Raw genomic sequence first — 22,116 nt, forward strand, 5'->3', positions numbered from 1 at the left:
CTTTTGACTGGAAAGTAAATTTAAGAATAAAGCTCTCATTCTGAAGAATATGACTGATGATAATCACATGACTTCAACAAAACCTCCATCTGTTTGTTGACAGAGTCCACAAAGTAGGTTTCACTAGCAATACCACAATGGCTTTAACCACAATGAGGTACCAGGTGAAAAACTGATAGAGCCTTCTAAAAACTAGGACATTTAATTTGAAGTTAAGAGTAGTAGAGAAACAAAGAAAGATTCAATTCATACTAATGATCCACAGCTTCTGTAGCTATCAGCTCCACCTCATTAAGGAGCTTCCCAATGCTAATTATATCATCATTTTAATGGGAAACATTTGTCTTATTGCAGTCCAGATTCTGTTGGCACTGAAGTCAATGGGAATTCTGCCACTGACTTCAGTGGAAAAGGGAAGTCTCTGTATAGTAAGCATTTATAAATATCATATGTTTGTCTCTATAATTTATAAGTGATTGCTCTACTTGGAAGACAGAATCTTACTCTAGTCCCTCTAAAAAGCCATGGGACTTCCTTGTTTTGGACCCCTGTAGACTGTGGTCCAAAAGTTCATTTCATTCTGCAATGTCATCTGTTCTCTAGCCAATCCAGAAATGACAGTAGTGCCTCTGAGAGAGCTATATCCAGCTCTTGTCAGCCAGAGCCACTGTATTATCAGTTGCTAAAATGTGCAATTCTTTGAGCATCCCCTTCTTAAAAAGCTATAAATACAAACAAATCATAAAGAAAACTCTGACAGAGCTACTACACATATAGAACCTGCCTTCCCATGCACAGGGGAGAGTCCTTTCTGACTGCTACTGACTTCAAAAGATCATTTCTTTCCAATTTGTTCAGCAGGGAGGGTTTAAATACAATACTAAGTTAAGAGGCCACAATCCCAGTGCTGAGAAAATCAAAAGTTCTGTAAGAATAAAAAGCAAAGGAAAATAATATAAACAGATGCCATCCTTATTAATGCCCTATTAGGCACTTTACCCTTAATCAGAACAAATGAAGTTCCACAGTCTGTATTCATTAGTTTGGGGTCTTGTTAAATTCCCACTCACCCCTTCCCAGAGCTCTATTTACAAATTTGCCAAGACTCCTGTTTCCTATAACTTCACAGCTGCAGAAGTTACCATCCAATTCACCACTGAGCAAATGTTGCCTGCAGAAATGTCAGATGATGCAAACCATCTCAGAAAGATCTGGAAAGTGCTCAGCATTCCTCAGAACAGAAATAGCTGTTACCACCAGGGAAAGATTCCTGTCACATCTGTGTCAAAGAAACGGACCTTAGAACATTAATTGCATATATTTAAGAGTCAACACAATGCAGACAGTGCTTACATCTGTTTGGGTAGCAGGTCTATGTTTCAGTGTTAAGGAGTCATTGTGCCCAAGTTTTCCACCATACCAGCAGCTTCTACTATGATATTTACAGAGGGGTTTTGAAAACTCAGCAGGCAGTATGTGGCTGTTCCAAAACCCTAACTCCAGTAGTCTAATGTTATCAGCTATGAGAAAAAGGCAAAACCACAGTGATTTTGCCCACATCATGCAGGAGACACACTGTTAGCTCTGTTGCAGGGGTGTGCTCTAGGCATCATCAGTAAATATGTTCCTTCTCCCTAGCTCACCCAGATTGCATTTTTTTCACCTGCACAAAAGGAAAGGAAATGTGATGCTGCATTTTCATCATCACTGTGGGGAAAAGAGACAAAGTCCTTGAGAGTTCAAAAACTTAGGCAATTAGAGAAAATATCTTCCATCTACCTACCTCAAACCCATTCCTCTTTCCCGAAACAAGCACAACTTGATAAAATTTGAAACCCATATGTGGGATGTAATCATCAGGAGAAGCTAGAGAATTTGGATTCCAGTGACTCTTTTGGGTATGGAGGCAGAGTGTATCACCCAAACCCAGAACTCGGTGTTTTTGTTAAATATAGCCCTAAACTCTCACTATGCTTCAAAGTATGTGTCAGCTTTATCTGCATTGACCAGTCTGTAATTCTACACTCTGTCAGGGATCCCTAAAAACAGCCTTCACACAAACGAAGTCTGTTCAGCTTGCAGAGAAAACCCTGAGGCTGGAGTGAAATTCATGTTCTCTTTCAATTCTGTACTGTTGCTTTTGCAACAAGACCACACCATCGGCACTGTGAGCAGCAACAGCAGCTAGGTAGTTCTCACTACAGTGTTATCCAGCTTTGCTCAGTGTAAGCACAGTGGGAGTAAGAGAAATGATCCTTAGAAACTAGGCAAAAACAAGCAAGCAAGCAAGCAAACAAAGAAAAAAGCCTGTAAGGGTCCTGGAAAGATTTCTCCTTTTCACTTCCAATTTCGGTGGAGAGAATTTCCCACCAACAAGAGAGATTCATTAAGCTTCTCTTATTTTTGACTTAAGTAATTGCTATTAATAGATTGAACTAAATAGCAGGGGGAAAAATGAAAAAGGGGGGGGGGGGAAGGAAAAAAAAAGACTCTTCAAGGAACCATTCTTTAATTCTAAGGTTTCTAATATTGATACCATTATCTTTTAAGCAAAGTCCTCTGCCATAATCAGGTAAACAAGTCTGTTAGTCATTAAGGCTGCATGGTTCTCTTAAGAATGGTGCTAAAGCCATCAAGGGGATTTTGGGTCAGCTGAGACACAGGATATCTGATCCAGCAGATCCTGACGGGAATTTCCTTAGTAGCTGAAACAGTAGAGGACAAGATGAATTATGAAATTCATCAGACAACTTAAAATGGTCCTAAATTGAATGGTGGAGTTAAGCACATTGATTTGCTTTTGCTAGGCTGGGGTGCAAGGAAACAAAGATAATTTTGAAATATATTGAGTCAAATTAATTTGATTCTAAATGGAGTCAGCAAGAATTGTTTTATGTTAAGCCATTTCCACCCTAACACTTCAAAATAATCAGGAAAGAGACAGAGAAATTGTATTTTCATCACTTTAATTGCCAACATTTCTCATCTCTAATTCTATGCTTTTTTAATCTCCTCCATCTGCTCTACATGTGTTCAGCATTCCCTGGACACAGACAGACAGTTAGTAACTATATCAGCTCGGTTCTGAATTTCTTACATCAAGCCCATGTCATTACAAGCAAGTAGGTTAGGATATTTAGTCTGCTTGCAGCAGGGCTGTAAAGCTGTTGAAGCAGCTGTCCTCCAGTCTCCTGCTTGCACTCTGAAGTGCACACTCTAGGCTGACTTCAAGCACACAAACTGCTGCTCTAATTCAACAAGGTTTACAAACAAGAAGAAGCAGAAGCTCTCCTCAGCTAGATGTAATGAGACAGTATCTCCAAACACATTTTGCTCTTCTGAGAAAGCTGAATTTCAGGCTGTTTTTCTCCCTAGAGGCACACTGCACAGCTGAGCTAGGCTGTGTAATGATGGCTTCTGTGCTGCCCAGAGCCAGCTGCAATCTCCACAAGCTGCTGTTGCCTCTAACTGGGCTTACTGGAGAAGCTGACATAACAAGGGCCAAAGCGCCATGGCCTCATCCCAGAGTCAGCGCTCAAAATCACAACTCTCAAGCAATATCCCTACAAAGGAGTGCAGTCTCTAGCAGGTTTATAGATGCCTCCCTCCATAGAACAGCATAAAAGCAACTATGGAAAGGCAATTACAGCATTTTAACCTGTGAAGAACATGCTTCTATTTTCCATTTTACTGGCTGGGTTTGTTTCTCTAATAGCTGTCATGCTATTTTTGCCATTGATGTTGTTTACACCATTTTCCTTGGAAAACTCTAGGGGATTGCAGAACTACTGGCAGAACTAGGGCACCATGAGACAGTGAAAGTGATGCCTGATTATCAGATTATGTTTTTCATACTTCAGGTTTTAAAACTGAGTGAAATCCAATTCCACACATCCAAAGGAAATCCTCCTTTTGGAAGGCAACGTGCTGGCCTTATCAGCAGAAGCTGAGTTCCAATGTTTGTTTTGGTAGCTAAAGGCTCTACATACATCCAGCATCTAAACAGAGGTGTATTGTGCAAACAAAGGGGAGTGTAGAAGATCCTCAGGCAAATTCACCAGGTCACCCCTGAGTAGGAAGTCACTCTCCCTCAGATCCATCACTCCTCAGAAAGCTCCCTAGGCTACCTCTGTCAAAATGGAACAGACTGACAAAGATGAAGCTGATCATTTCAGCTGCCTGCATTCATAAAGGCACTGACACAGGTGCTTCTAGAAATTTTAATGTAAGAGTGGTGGCCTTTTATTCCAACTTCATCAAGGCTTAGAACAAGCTTCAAACATTATTCAATGCATGCTTCTACGAGTTTTGCAATACCAACATATTTAACAGAAAAATATCCAGGACCATTAAGCCCTGTCTAACTTTGTACATTTCTCCAATGCATGACTCCAATTCTCCTACTAGTTCTGATAATGCATACACTTTAATTCCTCTGCCAAAAAAATCCCCATCATTCATAACCAGAAGCATTCATAATTCAAATTACTGTCTCTGCTGTTGATGGCACCATCAATTACAAGGTGATGTGATGGGGAAGGGCTTCTGCACTGATTAGCATGCATTTTTCAACATGGCTGTTAAGTAAAGTTTTATAGAGCTGTAGCTTTCAGGAAATAGCTGGGATTTGGTACTCTGAAATCACCTTACTGTGGTATTCTGAGATAAGAGCTCTGGAGCGCTGCACATTTCATATGAGAATCAAAGTTCAGTAACATCACATTGTGCACAGAAGTAATTCCAGCACAAAATTTGAAGTGCCAAATTTTCCCCAGAACCACTGCTTGTACAGCTCAGCTCAGCACTCTGGAGGGCATAGAATACATTTGTAAAATGGTCATACTTCTTGAATTCAGCAAAGCACTAAGCCACACACTCTGCACAACACCTGCTTCCATCCACCTCTACAAAGAAAAGGACAAGCCAATATGGAGAATTCAGGAATCAGCAAGATACTTTCTATTCTCACCTTCAGGGTCTGCAAATCCAGAGGTTGCTGTACTTATAAATTAAATAAAATTAGTCAAATCCTTAAAAAATTGTAAAATTGGTTCAAGAATCTCAAGATTTTTGCTCAGGTATTTGCTGCCTATGCATTACAATGCTGTTCATAGTATCATAGTATCAGTCAGGGTTGGAAGGGACCACAAGGATCATCTAGTTCCAACCCCACTGCCATGGGCAGGGACACCTCACACTAGAACAGGCTGGACAGAGCCTCATCCAGCCTGGGCTTAAACACCTCCAGGGACAGGGCCTCGACCACCTCCCTGGACAACCCATTCCAGGGCTTCACCACTCTCATGGTGAAGAACTTCCTCCTCACATCCAGCCTGAATCTCCCCACCTCCAGCTTCATTCCATTCCCCCTAGTCCTATCACTACCTGAGATCCTGAGAAGTCCTTCCCCAGCCTTCCTGTAGGCCCCCTTCAGATACTGGAAGGCCACAATTAGGTCACCTCGGAGCCTTCTCTTCTCCAAACTGAACAGCCCCAACTCCTTCAGTCTGTCCTCATAGGAGAGGTGCTCCAGCCCTCCCGTCATCCTTGTGGCCCTTCTCTGGACATGTTCCGGCACCTCCAGATCCCTCTTGTAATAGGGGCTCCAGAACTGGACACAGTACTCCAGGTGGGGTCTCACCAGGGCTGAGTAGAGGGGGAGGATCACCTCCCTTGACCTGCTGGCCACACTTCTCCTTCTTCTGCAAGTTGTCTTGGAGAATAAGAGATGCAGTCAAGCATCTCCCCATTTACCCCTGGCAGGCCTCCTCTCGTGCAAGCGAGAGCTCATGGTTGATTTCTGAACAATTCACAGACACTTTCTGCTATAGCAGCTAACCTCTCACAGCCAGGCTTGGATTTCTATTAAGGAGACAAGCCTGCTGCCCTGGCCTTTTTTATTCATGAAGTTTCTAGTTTAGTAAAATTCCTTTTTAAATGTGCCCTTCTAGCCAAGTGCAATTGGTGCTATAATTCAGTTCAGATGAAGGCCCTCATAGCTGAAGGAAAGTTGTTACATGAATGTATCACTAGAATACAATTGATTATTTTTTTTTCATTCGGAGCAACAGATTTGAAGTGATTTACTTTCCACTTGACTGCAGCAATTTGCTAATAGGACCCATAGTGAATACAATGTAGCTTGCCCATAAATTACTAAGAACCCACATGTCCTGCCTGTGTTGTTCGATACTACACAATAAAGCTTGAAATCACTGGGCTATCTGGACACTGGGATTGCTCAGGAGCTACAGCACAAATGCAGCACTGTATGGGAAGAACAATGCCTGCTTCTGTCTTTTCATCCCGCTGATCCTTTAAATATTTGACCAGTGGAATCACTTTATTGATGTACAATTTGATTAAACCAGGCTTAGCTCTCAAATGCTGAATGAATTCTTGTCTGTAAAGACTTTAATGCTTTCATATCTGATGCTATTATGCCTCTAGTAGCAATGTCCATTTAATTCAGTTTACTTTTCTACAGTCTTCATTCCAATTGTTGTCAGCATTGTTGGCAATGTCTAATGACAAATGAAGGAATGCTTTTGAGTTCCCGAGTCCAAGTGTGTGCCCAGGAGATATGAACTCCATATCTGGACAACACCCAAACACCCCTTATCGTGCTCTGGTTTCCACAGAAAAGAAGCCCAAGCACACAGGTTGGACTGGAGCAGTGACAGGTTTTGACCTTTTCCTGATCTCAGCAAATGGAGGAGCAGGGACTTATGTCACACCTCATGGAGCAGCTACAAATCAGATTGGTATGGGCTTTGTGCACAGGAAAAACATCTCTAAGAGTCAGTTTTCTACCTGTTAGCATTTGGGGGATTTGAAACACATATATGCTTGAAATATACAGAGATCCTTGACAAGAGACAGCAAAATGGAAGGCAGTGCTTTATGCAGCAATTTCAGTACCAGATTGGTACACTCATGAATAATGGCCCAACTCTTATTCCATGCTCTGCAAATTCATAACTGCAAGGATTGTTTCTGTTTACAATGGGATCCAGTGCTTAAAAGGTGTGATAAGGACTATATAGGAATCTACAGATAGGCTCAAAACCATCTGAGTTCATGTCAAACATTTCTATAATTGAAAGCCTGCTGCAACTGATGATTATTTAGGGTGCTTATAAACCACAGTCATGGGGCAGGACCACACTGGGCTACAGAGTGTAAACAGACAGACCAGTGCTACAGTTCCTGTATCAAGGACCCTCTTCAGGGATGTTATCAGATGGGACATGAGGAACATAGCTCAAGAACAGAATATAGTAGATCAAATATTGAATAAAATGTCTTTTTTTCAGCATATATATTTGCTTCCATCTTAGCTAGAGAAGATTGCCTTGACAGAGCTGATTTATTTTCTACTTAAAACCCATGATTATCCCACACATACCTTTTAATTGGAAATTTTATTGGGATACTTCCAAAAACAGTGAGCTTTTTGCCTCAGAGCTGAAGCAGGAAAACAGTTTATTTTATAGGCTTTCTGACGGTTGAAAGTAATTTTTAAACTATGGACAGAATCATCTGCATGTCCAGGTATTTCAGTCATGAATGAATGATTGGATCAGATTTAACAGACCAGGGAATCTATAATTTCAGAAATCATGCTATGACAGGAGAGGAGAGGAGAGGGGAGAGGAGAGGGGAGGGGAGGGGAGGGGAGGGAGGAGAGGAGAGGAGAGGAGAGGAGAGGAGAGGAGAGGAGAGGAGAGGAGAGGAGAGGAGAGGAGAGGAGAGGAGAGGAGAGGAGAGGAGAGGAGAGGAGAGGAGAGGAGAGGAGAGGAGAGGAGAGGAGAGGAGAGGAGAGGAGAGGAGAGGAGAGGAGAGGAGAGGAGAGGAGAGGAGAGGAGAGGAGAGGAGAGGAGAGGAGAGGAGAGGAGAGGAGAGGAGAGGAGAGGAGAGGAGAGGAGAGGAGAGGAGAGGAGAGGAGAGGAGAGGAGAGGAGAGGAGAGGAGAGGAGAGGAGAGGAGAGGAGAGGAGAGGAGAGGAGAGGAGAGGAGAGGAGAGGAGAGGAGAGGAGAGGAGAGGAGAGGAGAGGAGAGGAGAGGAGAGGAGAGGAGAGGAGAGGAGAGGAGAGGAGAGGAGAGGAGAGGAGAGGAGAGGAGAGGAGAGGAGAGGAGAGGAGAGGAGAGGAGAGGAGAGGAGAGGAGAGGAGAGGAGAGGAGAGGAGAGGAGAGGAGAGGAGAGGAGAGGAGAGGAGAGGAGAGGAGAGGAGAGGAGAGGAGAGGAGAGGAGAGGAGAGGAGAGGAGAGGAGAGGAGAGGAGAGGAGAGGAGAGGAGAGGAGGAAAAGAAATTAAAAGAGAGAAAAATTAAAAGAGACAAAGGAAAATAAAGGGGAAACAAACCTTTTTCTTTCTGCATCAATGCACAAACATTTTCAGAAATAAAGAGAAATGGAAGTGAACTCTAAAGTTTGAATTCAGAAACAAACATCTCAAGCTACAGCTTGAGAAATCACACAGATTTTACATCTAGATCATACTCCTTTCAAATTTTGGAAGCTGAATTGGAACTCTTCTCTAGCAAATCACAGATAGACAGAACCAGAAATTCTGGTTTATGTGAACAATCCAATTAGCTTAAAAACTATGCTTCACACATCTAAGAAAACTGCAACTTAGCACTTGAAAAGTTAGATTTGCTGAAAAACCATCTCAGAAGTTGAAGCTTCTCGACCCTAGAATGATAGCTGGTGAAAAAAATAAATTGCTTGACATTTGTAACTGCTTCAAGTTTACACCAAGAAAGCAGATGTTAGTTGGTGTACTTCCCATGTACAGCTTCCTCTCCTCATAGTGACTGTTTCAGCACTGTATTTTGTTCAGCATTTTTCTGGGGCGTTGTTATGAGGTGGCTACAGATATTAGCTTAAGCAACACAAATCTAAAACCACTCACAAATGTTTTGAGATCACTCCAAGAGTTAAGTTCCTCAAGTGACAGGAGCATGATGCATCAATACAGTCGCACTAAATGACATTCAGACAACTTCTTTGATCTCATATATTCCCAAAGCAAATTACAAGCTGAGTGAACTTTCCACTTCCACTATTCACATGTCATTTAACAATAGGTTGAACACATTCTGTATGGGGATTTCTATTCCTTGGCTGCTGACTGTGGATATCCCTATCATAGCCATTCAGAGAAAATGATTCAGGCACACACTTTCTCAAATTAAAGCAGGCATTCACAACTGTTCAGTGTGCATTTGTTGTTCTATTGCACAATGAGTCTCATGAGCACTCAAAGGACAATGGCAAGAATATGTTACAGAACTATCACACAACTACTGATGACCTAAAATACAGCTTCTTCAATCTGGGGATGTAACTGTAGATGTGGGAAGAATAAAACAAGAGAGGAGCATTCCATCACAGAGTCCTCCAGAAGGCAGTGAGACTCCATCAAAGCGAAATGTTCACATCCCAGGGTTTAAACCCACTTTTAGTGGTAACCTGACAATCTGAAAGGGATATCTTCTTCTTACTTTTAAATACTTCTGCAGTTCCTCTCCTTGCCAAGCTGGATGGCATCTGGAAAGTTACTAACAGTGTTTAAGAAAGTAAAACTGACCAGACAGATGTTTTTGCAATCTCTAATGTAGAGCTTGAAAATAAAATGGTTGTTGGAGGCTGGTTGTAAATAGAGTTACATGATCCTTGCACATTTCATCCAGTGCATGTGTTCTGGATCTCTGCTGCCTCCAATCTCACTGCAAAAGTGACTCCAAAATTTGCTGGAGTCTGAAAGCAGCTCAACAGACCAGAGCCATAAATCATTTGGCATCTGTGCTTTATCCTTAAAATTTCAGAGAACAATAGGAATCAGCTTATGAAAGCCTCTTAGAAAACAAATCACATTTTTAAAGACTGCATCCTTATGTTATTCACACACAAAAGTTCAAACTATGGCAACAGTCCACAGGCATTAAGGGAAATAACAGCAATCAATGCTATTTTTAAAGGGAAGAGTGGGGGCGAGGGGTTAACATATGTGGAATTAGCTCTGGGCAAAATGAGAAGCCATTGCATCTAAAATCAAATGCATTCTCTGAAACAGACACCAGAGACCAAATTCCCATGCAGACTCCTGCAGTCCAAGAGTTTCAGCAGAATTTGGCCTTCCTCTTAACTTAGCTTCATTAGGTCATATCATGCCATCAGTTTTTATGTTGGACGCCCTCCTTACTTCACATCAGTTGTTGGCACTATGTAGGCAATTTCCCGAATTGGAGGGGGGAAGGGGGTGGTGTGTGCACAGGAGAGAGGCTTGCCTTTTTTTTTTTCTCATGTAAAAGAAAAGCAATTTCTTAGAAGAGTTTGAGGGGGTAAAGTGATATTTGTATCCCTTCTACCAGATGTCACCAGTGGCAACAAGAGCTAGTATTAAATATCTATCCATCAAATACTTGGTGACATTTTTCAGCGTCAGCTGCTCAACAACCCATTCAGAAAACTGGGAAAGCTGAAATCTTCCACAGCCATTCTTAACCAGTGGTCCTCCTCCTCACAAAAATTATCTGGGTCTGAAACTTTTTTAGGGAGGAGAGAAATGCAGAATTTGTAAAAAAACCAGAAAGAAACACCTTGTAGAATAATTTTTCTTACATTTACACACAGCAAGTGAAATTAAGCCCCCCTCCAGACACAGTGACTCTTGCAATCATCTTTTGCTTCTTTTTAGACTAGAGAATATATATAGAATATATAGAATAAACCAAGTTGGAAGAGACCTTCAAGATCATTGTGTCCAACCCATCAACCAATCCAACCCACCTAAACAACTAAACCATGGCACCAAGCACCCCATCAAGTCTCCTCCTGAACACCTCCAATGACGGCGACTCCACCACCTCCCTGGGCAGCCCATTCCAATGGGCAATCACTCTCTCTGTATAGAACTTCTTCCTAACATCCAACCTGAACCTCCCCTGGCGCAGCCTGAGTCTGTGTCCTCTTGTTCTGGTACTGGCTGCCTGGGAGACGAGACCATCATCCGCCTGTCTACAACCTCCCTTCAGGTAGTTGTAGAGAGTGATAAGGTCACCCCTGAGTCTCCTCTTCTCCAGGCTAAGCAGCCCCAGCTCCCTCAGTCTCTCCTCATAGGGTTTGTGTTCCAAACCCCTCACCAACTTTGTTGCCCTTCTCTGGACTCGTTCCAGCAAGTCAACATCCTTGCTAAACTGAGGGGCCCAGAACTGTTACATCAGCTGTTATCAATGTTGGATGCACTAAGGTCTCATAGGTACCCCATTTGCCACTTTTTCTGCCTCACACTATGATTTGTTAGTGGCTGGCCTCGGTGCTTGGCTAGGTTTGTCCTCCATCTTAGAGGAAAATACTTTGGGAAAAAGATGCCCTGATACTCTCTCTGAAATTAAGGCAGTCTCTGCACTGCCACTTCTTACTGTGCCACCACCTCAAGCTGTGATGCCAATTGCACTGTCATCCCTTGAGATCCCTGGCCATAATATTATCTTGTGTGAAATCCGTATCACTTGTCTTTCACTGTTTGGCTGCCTCTATGCCTCAGTGAGATCCAAGCTGGCAGGCTCCTCACCCGGTGAAGCTGCATCGCTCATGAAAGAAAGTTGGAAAGATCAAATTGTTTCTACACTAAAAAAATTAAATTAAAAAAGAAAGAGAGAGAGCAAGTAACTAGACAAAGGAAGGCTTGGAGAAAGTGCTGGCCAAAAAATGTTAACAAATAATCACTTACCAGTGATCATAAGTGATCATAAGATCACTGACAAGTGCAAAGACACTCTTCACATATTCTTCTGTGCAGTGATGCTGCTATCAAAATGTTTTTCTCTATTCTGAAAGCAAAGATCTTTCATGTAGGGCTCAGGGGCTTTTGTCTCCGAGACAGCTGGGTAGATCACAACCTCTTTGCTTCATAAATACGAGACTAAAGAGGATGTCAGAACCTTGCAGAATTGCCTGATTTTCTCTGGAAACATACCAGATGAAATACCCTCCCCCAGCCAACTGTTCCCATGGACTGACATAATATTATTTTACCTTCTGTGGCAACAAATTCACTGGGAAGGCTTTTTTTCAAAACAACAGAGCAGATATTCTGGGAGACAACACCACTATTATTTTCCCTAAAGGGTTTGCTGTGCAAACAGTGTCTGAACAGGGTAATTTTTGGGGTGTTGTTTTGTGCTCTGATGATTAAACTCTCTCTCATGTAGCATCTACAGATAAGGTAACAAGCTATCACATTTAAACATTCATTTAAGGCACCTCTTCAGAAGTTAGTAGCGCTTCATTTCATCTGACTCCTCGGATCAAGCATATCAGATAGTGGGTGCTTTTTTTTCCTGCTCTACATCATATTGGGAAGTTGGTTTTTTCTGCTTAAATCAGAAGAAATTTGACTCTGTCCTTTTCACCTATCTGGACACTTATCTTGTTTCGTTTGCAAATATCATATGTATTCTCTTGAGATAAAAATAGTGCAAGATGATTAGTTAGGCAAGTTCATTTGACACCATTCCCTCTTCGTGACGCTGAAACCTAAAATCTGTATATGGTATACAACTTAAAGTATATATATGCAAGCTCTGCTCTGCTGGAGACACACAGCGAGTACCTGCCTCCTAACCAGATTGCTTCCACATCCAGGCAAGAAGACCACAAAGGTAAGCTGATTAGATCCTCTGCTTTCAGAAAGAAGAAACACAAAAGCAGAAGGCTCCATACATGGAAAGTGCCTATGCCATTAAAATACCTATTCTTATATCAGCTTCCAATATGTTGTATCTTTACAAGCTAACAGAGTAGAATCAGCAGCCAGCTCACAGGATGGAGTAAGATGGGAATGATGCCCCTTGTAAAAAATGCTGTAATGTTTTGGTTTTTCCTGTAACACTTCTACATTTTCAATCCTGTTAGCAGTAAGAATTAGGTGAATGGCAGAGCTCCAAATTATCTTGCCTAATGCTAAGAGGGGGAAGTGTTTTGCACAAGAATCCACTGGGACAAAATAATTGCTAGCAAAACAGAAGGACCTTACCTGCCTTAGCTGAAGAAATACCTATTGCCATCAGCATGATTTAGTCCCATTGTCTTCTTACACCTTCTGAGATATTCAGAAAGAGACTGAAATGATTGACAATTTCTTGTGCTGCAAACCAACAGGCACAAGTGGCAGCCACTTCATATTGTAGGCAAAGGTTAAAGCCGTGTGTAGATCTCAAACTAGTGCACAAACCTTTACCAGCATAGGTTTCCTTCTCATGAATGTTCCTTTCCATGCTTAGATAGGAAGAATGATGCTGTTGGAAGAGCTGTTGGGGATTTATGAAAAGATATTTCTGTTCTATTGTGTTAAAAAAAACCTTTTCAATGCCTTAGTTGCCCTTCCTTCATTAAGATCAAGTTACTTTACAGTAATATGGCAAGATTTAAGTTGTAACCAGCCTGCACTGGTGTGTGCAGTTTACCAACCTGTAAATGCATTAATGCTATGTCCACACTAAGAAATTGACTAGAAACTCAGGCCTGGACACATTTTCTTAAGCTATAGATATATATTACATTGGCAAACCATTGCAGCTGTTTGTGACTGAATGGGACAATGTATATTTTGTCAAATGCTGCTGTTAGAAAGAAAATGTCTCCTCCACCCTCCTAGGAATTAAAATTAAGTCTCAATCTCTCTGTTTTCAGCAGATCAATATACTGAAATGCCAACATCTAGAACACAGCCTGGTTTATTATAACCTGCATGGAATCTGAAAAAAAACAAACAAAGCCCACAACATAAATAAAAAATTATTTTTGTTGTAAAGCTATCAGGAAATGCAGTCTTGAAATGATGCAGCAGCCCAGCAAGCCAAATGTGTAGTGTCGTTAACATTTATGGCTCTATGACTATTCAAGACTTACTTTCCAAATCTAGATTCGCTTGAAAAGAGCAAAATTATTACTTATTCTGCACTACTCTTTTCGTTATTTTAAGATTTCTGCATTTATTGATAATACTGGGGGTGGGGTGTGTGTGTGTGTGTGCTATTTCACTTACACTTGTTCCAAATCTAGTTCTAGGGGCCGCAGGGGACCTGATCTTTTCTGTGTGCTGGAAACACATGCCAATTTGAACTGAGTAATCCACCTCCAGGGAAACCCACACAGAAGCCATGAAGTTTTGTGGTGCTAGACACCTTTGACTGGCTCTCCCAGTTGCAGTACAAGCATCATATCTTCCTGAAGCCCCACACTCCCCGCATGCAGAATTCCTCCCTCATTACCCAGCTTTAAGTGGAAGCACCTGCTGCAGACATCTGTTACAGAGTGCGCCGCGTACAATTAGATGAATAATGTCTCCCCTGTCATATACTGTCACAGCAGTGACTTCAAATAGAGCCATGAAAGAGGTAGAGAAGTCATTTTAATGACTAAGTAGCTCACATTTAATTTATTTTACAGTTCAACAATGGCCATCACTGACATCCTTTCTGCTAAAGATATCGAGTCTGCTCTCTCCAGCTGCCAGGGTAAGGAATGGTCTCTCTGCAGCCAGAAGATGCATATCATTTTTATGTCTTAAGATGACATGCCTATCATTTTCCCTTTAGATTCCTTCCCTCTGAGATCTCTACTACATTACAGTATAGCGCCTTGAATTCAGAAAGCCTCACAAGTGCTTATTTGGTGGATAACATTCCCCAAAAGACAGAGTACCAATTAAAGGGCCCCAAGTTTCAGTTAGGGCTGGCTTAACTTTGAGAGTTTTTATACCTGTTAAAGACTTACATGTAAATAGTTAGCCTTTTCCTTGGAAATGGCAAAAAAGCTTCAAGTTGCACAGTGTCACTTGTGAAGCAATTACCAGTCTCAGTTGTCTTAAGAGTTCCTCAGCAAGATCCAGCCAATTTTCCAAATGCTTGAAGAGCTAGTTTGACTGCTTTCTACCAAACTCTTCAGCAAAGTAAGGAGTAAGTGAAAAAGAAGTATGAATTATAGGAGTTGGTCTGTAAGCCACCCTCTAAATAATTATTAATTGCATGTGACAGGTTGCATAAATCCTGATTTAACAGGATGTGCATTGTAGCAGAAAACTTCAAACTGGCTGGTAGGATAAATGTCCACAGGCAGAGAGTGATTCAAAAGGGAGAAGATCCACTGTGTCTTCTTTTCTTCACTACACCAGGGAAGAAGAGAAGGAGGAGCAGGCTGATGCTTAAGACAAGACATACATAATCGTAAGGAATATAAAAAGTAGTAGCAGCTTCAAGGGAAAATATTTAAACAAGTTCTGTTTCTTCCAGATGATGATTCCTTCAACTGCAAGTCTTTCTTCTCCATGGTTGGTTTATCCAGCAAAACTCCTGATCAGATACAGAAAGTATTTGGAATTCTTGATCGGGACAAGAGTGGTTTCATTGAAGAAGACGAGCTCCAGTAAGTACTGTTCAGCTGCTGGATTTCTTTAAACAATGCAAACCTTTGAACTGTTTAGTGTGCTAGAAGAAACTTGCTGCTGCTTTAAAAATAAAACACAGTTCCTTGGCTTTCCTTGAATCTGTGTGGATTTCCTCAGATAATAACAATATGCAAGAGGGGCTTGGACGTGGCACTCGGTGCCATGCTCTAGTCATGAGGTCTGTGGTGACAGGCTGGACTCGATGATCTTTGAGGTCTCTTCCAACCTTAGTGATACTGTGATACTGTAATAGACATTACCTTATGGGGGTTTGGCATGGATTTAAGAAAAACAGAAGTACCAACATGCCAAGGTAACTTCAGAGCACAAAACTCAAGCACAGTACCCTATACCCTGTTCTATTTCAGGCTGTTTCTGAAGAATTTCTCTTCAAATGCCAGAGTTCTCACCTCCACAGAGACCAAGGCTTTTATGGCTGCAGGTGATTCTGATGGTGATGGCAAAATTGGAGTGGAAGGTAAGACTTGTGGAAACATCATAAGATTTGCATTTACAAATGCATGCATTTAGGGCTACTTTAAACTGTAGCATGAAGAATACATCCAAGTACTTTAGCCTGGTACTTCCTGCTACAATTTTTCTTCTAGTGAGTACTTTTCTTTTCATAGCTTTATTTTGAACTTTGTTGCAGCAATTACATATTTATGCCCAATACAGATCCTGTTCTTCCAATCAATATTAGCAGTTTTGGGTTTGGGTTTTGTCATGTGTCTGATCCATAGAATCAGTGAGCCAGAACTTTGGAACATCATAGGATCACAGGATGTTAGGGGTTGGAAGGAACTTTTGGAGATCTTCAGGTCCAAACTCCCTGCCATAGCAGGATAGGATAGGATAGGATAGGATAGGATAGGATAGGATAGGATAGGATAGGATAGGATAGGATAGGATAGGATAGGATAGGATAGGATAGGATAGGATAGCTTCAAGATCATAGAGTCCAACCTATCACCCAACACCATCTAATCAACTAAACAATGGTACTAAGTGCCCCATCCAGTCTCCTGCTAAAGACCTCCAGTGATGGTGACTCCACCACCTCCCTGGGCAGCACATTCCAATGGCAAATCACTCTTTCTCTGAAGAATTTCCTCCTAACATCCAGCCTAAACCTCCTCTGGAGCAGCTTGAGACTGTGTCCTCTTGCTCTGGTGCTGGTTGCCTGGGAGAAGAGACCAACCCCCATCTGGCTACAACCTCCCTTCAGGTAGTTGATCAGGAAGCACAGATCACACCAGAACGCATGCTGTCCTTCTGGCCATATGGCACTTTCACTTGTTTCTTCATCTACCGCTATCAAACATTGGCCAGTACAAGTGAGTAGTTAACTCAGTGAGGCAAATTAAGTCTGGTATTGTTTTTCAAAGCTCGAACCGCTGAAGTGCAGCACAGAATTTTGTGCTGGAGAATTATCTGCTCAATGCAAATGTCACTGAGCTGCCCTTCTGTGAGAACCTAAGTCAGATTTCTCGAGAAAATCTCACAGGGATGATGTGAACTGGGTAGGATAGTGCTTTTGGAAATTGCAGTAAAGAAAAATAGGACATTATGCATCATGTATTAGAGATGAAGTCACTGAAAACAAGGCTGTCTCAGCTGAACTAGGACAGGTGGCAATAACTCTAACCGACACACGTGCTAATCTTAGCCAGAGTTTGGGAGGAGAGAGAGATACACTGTAGAGGAATTTGCTTTAGCAGCAGCTTTTGCAGCTTCTGTTTATGAGCCCCAGATAGGGCATTATATTATGCAGATCTTAGCCTTTAACTATTGAATCTCCCATTCTAAAATTACATCACAGCTGATATTCTCTTCTTTTGCTTAACAAACCTTCAAATGCCTCATATTGAAAACTACAGGCTCAACCTAGATTCACGCTCTCTGCTTCCTTGGCTACTCTCACAGTTTGTGATGGGTTAAAGATAGTTTAACTTTTATCTTAGGATTCCCCACAGATAGGAATTTACAGACACACTCCTCCTCTCTGCACTCACTCTTTTTAAGGAGCGAAAAATCTGCTAACGCCCCCAGAATCTCAGTTTAGCAGTAGCTTGTGCAGTGTTATAATAACTTTGGGAGCCCTCCATGGCTAAGAATTTAAGCAATTTTTATCTTTGCTAAAGATATTAAAACTCACTTTCATCTAGTTTCATTCCCTGCCTTTCTCATTTTCTTCCCTGACAGAATTCCAGTCTCTGGTGAAGGCATAAACGGCACTAGACCAAAGGCAACCTTGGACTGACTCTTCCAATTACCTCGTCCAGCAAGCACTCTGCACTCAGCATGTGTTTGTACATTTTTATATTGTTTCAGGCATTAACAGTTCCCCAGACATCAAGTTCACACAGCAGATTGCTGAGAAATCTTGCAATGCACAGACATTTTGGTCACTTGGTATTGTTACATTTCCATTGTAAAGAAGGCACTTTGTGATTTTCAACCACTCATAATGGTGAAATTGTGGCTGGAAGAGGGGAGAAAAAAAGATTAAAGAAACAAAAATATCCAACCAACCAACAACAAACAACCTGGGGGGAAAAAAAGCTCCTTTTTAATGTTTTCTTAGGTTTCCACCCTCATACTTGACCATGCTGACTCACCAGACACAACTCTGATGATCATAAACAATGATGTCTTTTAAGGTGCAATTGTACTCATTTCATTGAATTTCATTTCTGCTTAATGGTCTGATCCTTGAGGAGAAGTAATGCTAACAAGATAGCTAAACATGATTTATATTGCATCCCAGCCCTGAGACTATGAGAAAAAAAATGTCAGAGGATTTGACACATAGCTCAGAGCCCAGGATATGTTTGTGGGCAATTTTACAAAATGAAGTACCAGGCTACAGCATGTATCATCAGAAAGTGTTTATGGCCTAAGATGTAACTCTCCCTCAAGAAGATTTATCTTTCATGAAATCTAAGGCAGCTGTGAGATAAAGGAGAAGGGGCTAATCACAAGTCACAATTCACAGTCCTCTGACAGTATGTGCCACAGACCTGGAGGTTTTTCTGTGCATCATGAGTGCCCTGCTTGTTATTTCTCAGTGCATACAAACGAGTAACGCTTGGCTATGTTTATCCTTTTCTGTGTTTCCCACAGATCAAACAACAGCCAGGCTATTCAGTTGCCTTACAACTCTGTTACACTGCTAACTAATGGCCATTACTCAATTCTTTCATTTATTATATAAACAATCATCTATATAACCCATAATAGGAGAAATTTTTCTTTAGTCTGAAAATCACTGAGTCTTTCCTTTGGTAAGTGTCTTACAGGATTTAGAGCTAATTATAGCACTGACTTCATTAATGGGCAAAGTAAACACTGTTCATAGTTCAGAGCTCACCAGACTGAGTAGATGTTGTGAATTTCTGGCCGAGTGGGTTGGAACTTTCCCCACCAACATTTAGTTGCCTCCTTTCCCATCTACTATGACGTGGTTCCAGCTCACAAGTAGACTGTCATTTTAATACTCTTTGCTGAGACTGGATGTTAATTATAACATTATTTGGCAGCTGTTTCAAAGAAGAGCAGAAGCAAAGCCTTCTGGAGCTTTTATGTAATGTTCAACGTTGCCATTTCCTTGAATTGCAAGATGATTATGTGAGGCAAGTACAGCCCGCTCGTAGCCAGGCATGCAGGAGAGCTGTTCAGCAGATTTCAGGCAGCTAATGTAAAAGAGGAATTCTAGCAATTAGAGTCACTGAACTGTGGCAACATGCTAATGAATATAAACCCTAATTCTATCCCCGCCACCTTTGATGCCAAATCTGGACTTAAATCATAGCTGCTGTTAATTGTGCCACTGAAATATTTTGCATAATGATGAGACTCTGTTGGTTCCTTTTACCTTATTCATTCTTTTATCTGCTGAAGAAAGAACCCCAGAGGGCAACAATATAGAGGTGTAATACACACATTAACTCTTCACACTGCTCATCACTACAGTGTCATGTCACTAGTTCACAAACAAATGGCACACACAATACCATGACAGACTTGATACTGCATTCCTCACACATCTGAAAGTCTCATGTGGAATGCAAGAAATGCAGGGCTACATAGTGGCCTAGATAGCATTTCAGAGATGCTAAGCAGCTACACATCACTGTTCACAACTGCACTTCTGCTGCCAAAGGGAGAATTAAGCACTTCTGAGCACCAGGCAGTTCTTATGCATGTTACAACCTCCTGTAAAACTTCAGAGAGTGTGGTTTATGAGAAAATGTGTTCTTGAACAGTAACTCCTTGCAAGAAGATGTTTTAAATGTCATTAAAGCCATACAGCCATTTAATTAGAAGCAATTACAATAAACCTCAAAAAGAAGTCCCCAGTTTCAGGGAAAGCCCATAGGCTGTTCAGGAAAACAATGCCTAGCCCCTGTTCTGTCTTCTGCTGGCACTAAAATCCACCTCAAATACTGCATCCAGTGCTGGTGTTCCCATCATAAGAAGGACAGAGAGTCCAGAGGAGGGCCACAAAGATGATCCAAGGGCTGGAACACCTCCACTATGAGGACAGGCTGAGGGAGCTGGGGTTGTTCAGCCTAAAGAAGAGAAGACTCCAGAGAGACCTTATAGCCATCTTCCAATTATCTGTAGGGATTCCACAGGAAGGCTGGGGAGGGGCTTTTCATAAGGGTGTCTAGCAACAGGACAAGGAGGAATGGTTTTAAGCTGAGGGAGAGTAGGCTTAGACTGGATCTTAAGAAGAAGTTCTTCAGTATGAGGGGGGTGAGACTCTGGAGTAGGTTGCCCAGGGAGGTTGTGGATGTCTCCTCCCAAAATGTGTGTGGCAGATCTGAGTCCTGCTGAGCCCAAAGATTGTGAGTTCTCAGACATACCTCAGTCCCCTCATTAACCTGTATGAGCAGTTAAATCACTAATCCTCCCAGTACTTTTTGTGAAATACAGACACTCTACTATGATTTCTTTAAGTGGGAACTAATCACAAAGAAATTGATTGTCCTACGTAAGCTCTTACATAAGGGATATAAAGGTCCAAGGTATTGAACCCAATATCCATAACCACCCTACTGCTTTAGCCTCTGAATCCATTATCTCTCTTAACCTGAAATTTTGGGCTGTCCTAATAAAGAAGCAGAATTATGCATAAAATAAAATCTCCTGATATTTAGTGCAACCTGGATGCCTCCTAACTTCATGTTTCTTTGGAATCACACAGAATCACAGAATCACCAAGGTTGGGAGAGGCCTCAAAGATCATCAAGTCCAACACGTCACCACAGACCTCGTGACTAAACCATGGCACCAAGTGCCACGTCCAATCCCCTCTTAAATCACAACCTAGAGCCATTCAGATTCAATTTCAGCTCCCCAACTGTTTGAAATCTCAGAGTCATCTTCTAACAAGTGAGAGAGGACAGAAAGGGCAAGGGGATGTCAGAATATTCATTGCACACACAGACTGGTAAAGTTTCTTCTCGGAGTTAACAGCCAGCCCATGTGGAAAATCTTTGATGCAGCATCATCAGAGGTGCCTGGATCTCTTCACATAAACAGTGTGGGCAGAGGGGGCCAAGGCTAGATCCATTTCCTGGAATGTGTTACTGAAATAGATACATCTTGATTAAATCCCTGAGTAGACATATTCCTAACATTTTCATGCTTGATTGTTCATATATTTAAACACATTTTAATAAGTAGATGCTGTGGAATATGAACTAATTTAAAGTGTTCCCATTTTATGACACAATTTCCACATTACTTTTGTTTGCAAGTACAGAAAGCTACTGTGACATCAGCCTATAGAGCACCTGGGATATGGCTGATTCTTCACTTTCGACTTGCTTATCAGCACATCCTACACTCATGATAACAGGAATATCAGAAAGTTTTTATATCAAGCCCCAGAAAAGAAAATCAGTTCACAACATCAGTTATCCCTATCCATCAGGTATCGTTAGACAATGCCTTTCCTTGCAGGTATAAAGCTATTCTAGACCCTAAGTTCAGGGGGGTACTTAGGCCAGAGCAGAATATGCAAATGCTTGACTCAAAGGAAGTCACATCACTTTCATCACAACTAGATATTAATAAACTGGTATTTCCCAGATAACTAACTTTCTGCTCTAACTCCCAGGCTTCCAGAACAAACAGCTGCCTGAACAGAAACAAAAGCCTGTCACAGGCACCTGACAAAGGGCTGAGGCTTGCTATACACGGATAAAGACCAGCTTGGCGTCTCTTGGACTTTAACCAGTGCCTTTGGGCCCAGGATCTTACCCTGGTTTTGGGTGGGTCTGTGGGCTCAGCCCTCCAACTAACTAGAACTGACCCTTCTGCACCCTTGACCTAGGGTATAACTGGAGTCTTGCTACACAGACACTTTGAGTTCATACCCATAGAGCGTGTGGCCTGGCAGTCAGATCCTCTACTCTTAGACTGAGATGCCACCTAAGAACACTTCCATGGGTTGAGTCTTCAACCCCAATTTGGTGAGTGTGTAATTTAGGTACCCTGGAGTGAGAGGTTTCCCCTTTGTAAGTGAGTACATGTACACTTTGGGTCATATTAGTGGAAAAAACATTCCATAAAACTCAATGTTAAAGCTGAATTGCTGGTGTAGGAGTATATCCCCAACTGCCCTCTGAAATTGTAATTTGATTGTGT

The 22,116-nt window shown here is 41.7% G+C and overlaps 1 protein-coding gene across 1 annotated transcript; it reads left to right on the top strand.

Annotated features, from left to right (window-relative positions):
* The first annotated feature begins 12,452 nt into the window (after positions 1-12,452).
* On the top strand, positions 12,453-20,622 carry LOC137445222 (parvalbumin, thymic-like). Its single transcript, XM_068146757.1, is given in 6 exon segments — positions 12,453-12,633; positions 12,636-12,670; positions 14,460-14,527; positions 15,302-15,434; positions 15,825-15,934; positions 17,662-20,622. Coding segments are annotated over 6 exon segments (447 nt in total). The 5' UTR covers positions 12,453-12,558; the 3' UTR covers positions 17,688-20,622.
* Positions 20,623-22,116: the final 1,494 nt, after the last annotated feature.

This window comes from Melanerpes formicivorus, unplaced genomic scaffold (genome assembly GCF_026170545.1).
Source record: "Melanerpes formicivorus ecotype bairdi unplaced genomic scaffold, bMelFor1.0.p_v2 SCAF_14, whole genome shotgun sequence".
In the NCBI taxonomy this organism is placed as follows: domain Eukaryota; kingdom Metazoa; phylum Chordata; class Aves; order Piciformes; family Picidae; genus Melanerpes; species Melanerpes formicivorus.